Source organism: Colobus angolensis, unplaced genomic scaffold (genome assembly GCF_000951035.1).
Source record: "Colobus angolensis palliatus isolate OR3802 unplaced genomic scaffold, Cang.pa_1.0 Scaffold272, whole genome shotgun sequence".
Classification (NCBI taxonomy): Eukaryota; Metazoa; Chordata; class Mammalia; order Primates; family Cercopithecidae; genus Colobus; species Colobus angolensis.
Genome location: NW_012115955.1, coordinates 55,017 through 61,125, shown reverse-complemented (window position 1 = coordinate 61,125; position 6,109 = coordinate 55,017). Strand labels below are relative to the sequence as shown.

Sequence of the window (6,109 nt, the reverse complement as noted above, 5' to 3'; positions counted from 1 at the left end):
CACCTGTGCCTGCCTCGAGAACCCTGGGCTGTTTCCGATTCCTCTTCAACCCTCAGCGACATCCTGGGCCTTCTTTTCCAGCCAGGTGGGATGGCGCCCCTACGAGGCTGTGTCTTCTCCCTCGGAACAAGGGCACCCCACTGAGGGTCCCGCCTCCTGTGGACTGGAGCCCCCCCTCAAGGAAGAAACCCGTGCTGTCTGCTCGCAACTCCATGATGTTCGGACACCCCAGCCCCGTGAGGATCCCTCGTCTCAGACGCAAGTTTAACCTCCGACTGCCTTTGTTAGATGAGCAGGTGATCCCAGCCAGGCTCCCGAAGACGGAGGTGAGGGCAGAAGAGCCCAAAGAAGCAACGGAGGTGAAAGACCAGGTAGAGATCCAGGAGCAGAAGGACAATAAAAGGGGCCCCTGGAGCAATGGGGAAGCAGCCTCCACCTCTAGGCCCCTGGAGACTCAGGGAAACCTCACTTCCTCCGGGTGCAGTCCCAGGCCCTTGGAGGGAAATGTCCACCTCAAGAGCTTGACAGAAAAGAACCAGAATGACAAGGCCCAGGTGCATGCAGTGAGTTTCTACCCCAAGGGCCATGGAGTCTCCAGCTCACACAGCCCTGCTGGAGGCATCCTTCCCTTTGGGAAGCCTGACCCAGCTCCAACACTGCTCCCTGCCCCAGTTCCAGGCTGCTCCCTGTGGCCAGAGAAGCCGGCCTTGGAGGTGCTGGGTAAAGACTACCTGCCCAGCTCTCCAGGCTTGCTGATCACGGGGAAGGACATGCAGCTCAAAGATCCTGCAGCCCTTCTGGGATCAAGTAACTCTTCTCCACCCAGAGCTGCCGGCCACCGGTCCCGCAAAAGAAAGCTGTCAGGGCCACCACTGCTGCTGCAACCGACCCCTCCCCTGCAACTGAGATGGGATAGAAATGAGCGGGCCCCACCCGCTAAGTTTCCCTGCCTATCTCCTGAGGCACTGTTAGACCTGGGTCAGGCTTCCCAGAGGGAAGGACGCCTCCAGCAGGGCAACATGGGTAAGAACATGGGGGTGTTAAGTAGAACATCAAAATCCAGGAGACGATAAACAGCCGCTTGGGAGGAGAAAGAAGATACGGAAGGGCAGGCGTGGTGGCTGTGCAACCCTCCAGGTGTGAAGTGACAGCCTTGTGTGTGATCTTTCTGCCCTTCCCAAGTTTGTATTTTTGACATTAAAGTCTACTTTTTAATTTAAAAAAAAAAAGAGATCGAGACCATTCTGGCCAACCTGTGAAACTCCATCTCTACCAAAAACACACAAATTAGCCGGGCATGGTGGGCTCGCGCCTGTAGTCCCAGCTACTTGGGGAGGTTGAGGCAGGAGAACGGCTTGAACTGGGAGGTGGAGGTTGCAGTGAGCCGAGATTGAGCCACTGCACTCCAGCCCGGCGACAGAGCGAGACTCAAGCATATAAGACAAAAGACCCAAGTACACAAGCAATATATACCATGTAAATGGGTAGTGAGATTAAGTATCAGCAAGATACCAAGCCTCCTAAATTAATCCAGAAATTCAACACACTTCTAATAAAAAACCCAAATGCATTGTTTTGGTTAAATATGATCACCCAAACCTAAACTCACAGTGAAGAAGGGTCAAGAATAGCCTAGACAATTTTGAAGAACATGGAGGTAGAAAGACACTCTAATCAATGTTTATTATAAAGCTGTGGTATATATGAATGTGTCTCTGGTACACAGAGATACAAATATACCCAATGAATAAAAATAAAAGGCAGAAACAGATCCTTTAGAAGGGAATCTGGCTTACCAAAGAAGGGAAATTTCCAAGCAGTAGGTAAATACTAGATTATTCAACTAATAATGCTGGGACAACTGGCCATCATATGGAAAACAATCAAATTATACCTTTAGGGTAGGAAAGAATTCCCTAAGACCTCAAAAGACCAAACTATAAAAGATTGGTAAGTTTGGGCCGGGCACGGTGGCTCACATCTGTAATCCCAGCACTTTGGGAGGCCGAGGCGGGTAGATCACAAGGTCAGAAGATCGAGACCATCCTGGCTAACACGGTGAAACTCCGTCTCTACTAAAAATACAAAAAATTAGCCGGGCGTGCCGGCGTGCGCCTGTAGTCCCAGCTACTGGGGAGGCTGAGGCAGGAGAATGGCGTGAACCCAGGAGGCGGAGCTTAAAAGATTGGTAGGTTTGATATCAGAATATATAAAACTTTTATAAGACTAAAGAGATCTACAGAAGTGAAGAATAAAAGCTCCTCTGTGATCAGATCAGAATCAGAACAATAATGCTCAGGAAAATATCTTGTATCACATTTTAAAATAAACTGAATATTTTTATGGCAACAGGCATATATGGTAAAATTATAAATATAAGCAAAGACAATCACCAACTTCAAGACAGTGGTTATCTGTATGAGAGGCAAGAGTAAGTGACGAAGGCGAAGGAATTTCTTTTTTTTTTTTTTGAGGCGGAGTCTCGCTCTGTCGCCCGGACTGGAGTGCAGTGGCCAGATCTCACTGCAAGCTCCGCCTCCCGGGTTTACGCCATTCTCCTGCCTCAGCCTCCCGAGTAGCTGGGACTACAGGCGCCCGCCACCTCGCCCGGCTAGTTTTTGTATTTTTAGTAGAGACGGGGTTTCACCGTGTTAGCCAGGATGGTCTCGATCTCCTGACCTCGTGATCCGCCCGTCTCGGCCTCCCAAAGTGCTGGGATTACAGGCTTGAGCCACCGCACCCGGCCAGGAATTTCTTAAGATACATTTGTAATATTGTATTTATCTGTAAAAGTAAGTTTGAATTAAAAATAGCAAAATGTTAACACCTATTAATTCTGGGTGGCAGGTATATAGGTGTCTGATATCAACTTTCTGTATTCTTAATATATTTCTTAATTAATGAAAATACATACAATATAGCAAAGATAGCCAAGAGAACGAAAAGTAAAAAATAGACGAGACATTGGAAGCAAGGAGGGAAGAGGCATAAGTGAGCAGAAGCTCCATAATTCATATTGTGGGGGTCAACAGGTGTTGTCTGTAGTTGGTGAATCAACAAATGGTAGTTAAGCATACTACAGTATCTAGAATTATGAAGGTAACATGCAACAGATTTAAAATCAGAAAATAACCAGATGGGTAAAAAGCAGGAGTCTGTTGCTTTTCATTTTAAGTGTTTGACCATTTGAAATATTAACACGTGCACATTCTTGGAAAAAAAGGCAAGCATTAATGCTTAAATTGGAGATTTTAAAAAATGTCTATATCATCCCTAGAATAAATTTTTTAAAATCAGGAGCTAAAGCTGTTACTCCTGGGAACTTCTAAACGTTTTGTTTCAGATAAAAAAGGACTACTACATATAAAGCACTATATACTGCAGGTTACTACAAGAAGCCAAATACAAGTAATTCAGGTAGCAAAATCAGTTTACCCTGAAACGATGTTGTAGTTGAGAGCGGGATGGTCTTTTGGGACAGGAGGAACAAGAGGTTCTGGCTGCCACTCTTCAATCAGTTCTTCTTTTTCCTACAGGAGAAAAAGAATTAAAATACAGTGCAGTGCTAATATTATCAATTATCAGTGTCTCTGCAACTTCACTATCTCTTATTATTCTAATTCTACTAACTATCCTCAAGTTCGCTGTCACTCTTATTCAAGTTTATGTGTTCACATTATTAGTAAGTCTTTGTTTGCATAATACATAATGACCCACCAGACTCATGCCTACCATATAGTTGTACCTAGCCCTTGACCACTAACAGGAGCTCTCTCGGCTCTCCGAATAACATCTGACTTAACCATAGGATTACTTTAATTCTACCACTGTTAAAAGTTAAAACTTTAGGCCTACTAACCAACACACTGACTATATATCAATGATGACGTGATATTGTCCGAGAAAGTACATTCCAAGGCCACCACACAGCAGTTGTTCAAAAAGGCCTCTGATATGGGATGCTCCTATTATCTCAGAAGTATTATTCTTCGCCAGTTTTTTCTGGGCATTCTATCACTCCAGTTTAGCACCAACCCCAGAATCAGGAGGACACTGACCCCCAACAGGTATTCTTCCCCTAGAAGTACCTCTCCTAAATACGTCTGTATTACTTGCATCAGGAGTTCCAATTACTTGAGCCCATCACAGCCTAATAGAAGGTAACCAAAAACAAATAATTCAAGCACTATTTACCACAATCCTCTTAGGAGTCTATCTCACCCTTCTAAAAATCTCAGAATATTTCGAGGCCCCCTTTATTATCTCTGATGGAATCTACAGCTCAACATTCTTTATAGTCACAGGCTTTCATGGACTTCATGTTATTATTGGATCAACAATTCTCACCATCTCTGCCTTCTCCACCAATTAAAATTTCATTTTAGGCCAGGCATGGTGGCTCATCCCTGTAATCCCAGCACTTTGGGAGGCCGAGGTGGGCAGATCACCTGAGGTCGGGAGTTCAAGACCAGCCTGACCAACATGGAGAAACCCCATCTCTAATAAAAATACAAAATTTGCTGGGTGTGGTGGTGGTGCATGCCTATGATCCCAGGTACTCAGGTAGACTAAGGCAGGAGAATTGCTTGAACTTGGGAGGCGGAGGCTGCAGTGAGGCGAAATTGTGCCATTGCACTCCAGCCTGGGCAGCAAGAGCGAAACTCTGTTTCAAAAAAAAAAATTCATTTTACATCCAACCACCATTTGACTTCGAAGTCACCACCTGATGTTGACACTCTGCAGATGCCGTATGACCATTCCTATGTGTCTCTATCTACTGATGAGGGTCCTACTACTCTTTTAGTATAAGCAGTACCACTGATCTCCAATCAACTAGTTTCAACAAAGTCTGAAAAAGAGTAATTAACCTAGCACGAGCCCTAATAACTGACACCTTATTAACTCTATTAGTAGTAATTACATTTTGACTCCCATAACTTCATACTTATATAGAAAAATCCAGACCTTATGAATGTGGATTTGATCTATTAACCTCTACCTGCCTCCTCTTCTCCATAAAATTCTTCCTAGTAGCCATCACATTTCTCCTATTCGATTTAGAAATCGCCCTACTACTACCCCTGCCATGAGCCCTTCAAACAAATAACCTTATCCTAATAATCAGTACAGCCCTTCTACTAATTACAATTCTAATCCTAGGCCTAATTTATGAATGGAACCAAAAAAGGATTAGATTGAGTCAAATTGGTAAATAGTTCAAATTAAATGATTTCGACTCATTAGATTATCATAGACCATATTTACCAAATGCCATTTATTTATATTAACATTGTATTAGCATACACCGTAGCACTGCTGGGAGTACTAATCTATCGATCCCACCTAACATCATCCCAATTATGCCTAGAAGGCATCATACTGTCAATATTTATCATAAATATGCTCGTAACTGTAAACATGCATTTCACTCTAGGATTCCTCATACGCACTATCCTCTTGGTATTTGCTGCCTGCAGAGCCGCAGTAGGCCTTGCTTTGCTAGTCTCCATCTCCAACGCATCTGGCCTAGACTATGTACAAAATCTAAATTGACTCCAATGCCAAAAATTATCATTCCAACAATTATAGTCTGACAATATGACTCTCCAAAAACTCTATAATCTGAATATAGCTACTCATAGCCTATTCATCAGCCTCATTACCCTACTATTTTTTAACCAACCTAACAATAATTCATCTAACTTCTCATTAACTTTTTCTTCTGACCCATTAACATCACCTCTTCCAATCCAAACAGCCTGACTACTACCTCTTATAATCCCAGCTGGCCAACATCACCTCTCTAATGAATCACCCCTGTGGAAAAACACTCTATATTTCCAAATTAATTTTCCTACAAACTTTTAAAATTACAGCATTTACAGCCACAGAACTAGTTATATTTTACATTCTTTAAGAAGCTACAGTCATCCCTACCCTAATCATTATTACTCGCTGAGGTTACCAACCAGAATGCCTAATGCAAGCTCATATTTATTTTACACACTAGGAGGATCCCCTCCCTTACTTATTACACTCATCCATACCTGAAATAGCTCAGGTTCACTAAATATCCTAATAATAATGTTTACTAATCAAGAACTATTGA

At 43.3% G+C, this 6,109-nt stretch overlaps 2 protein-coding genes across 2 annotated transcripts in view; one reads left to right on the top strand and one right to left on the bottom strand.

The window, feature by feature from the left end:
- The window catches only part of LOC105516022 (putative UPF0607 protein ENSP00000381514), a 2,005-nt gene extending 888 nt beyond the window's left edge, over nt 1-1,117 (top strand). Inside the window, exon 2 of the mRNA XM_011948028.1 lies at nt 3-1,117. Within this exon, the coding sequence (XP_011803418.1) occupies nt 3-1,073 (1,071 nt within the window). The 3' untranslated portion in view covers nt 1,074-1,117. The remainder of the gene's footprint in view (nt 1-2) is intronic.
- Nucleotides 1,118-2,890: 1,773 nt separating this feature from the next.
- LOC105516000 (serine palmitoyltransferase 1-like) overlaps nt 2,891-6,109 on the bottom strand; it is a 7,567-nt gene continuing 4,348 nt past the window's right edge. The window contains exon 3 of the mRNA XM_011948003.1: nt 2,891-3,530. Coding sequence (XP_011803393.1) covers nt 3,432-3,530 — 99 coding nt within the window. The 3' untranslated portion in view covers nt 2,891-3,431. The remainder of the gene's footprint in view (nt 3,531-6,109) is intronic.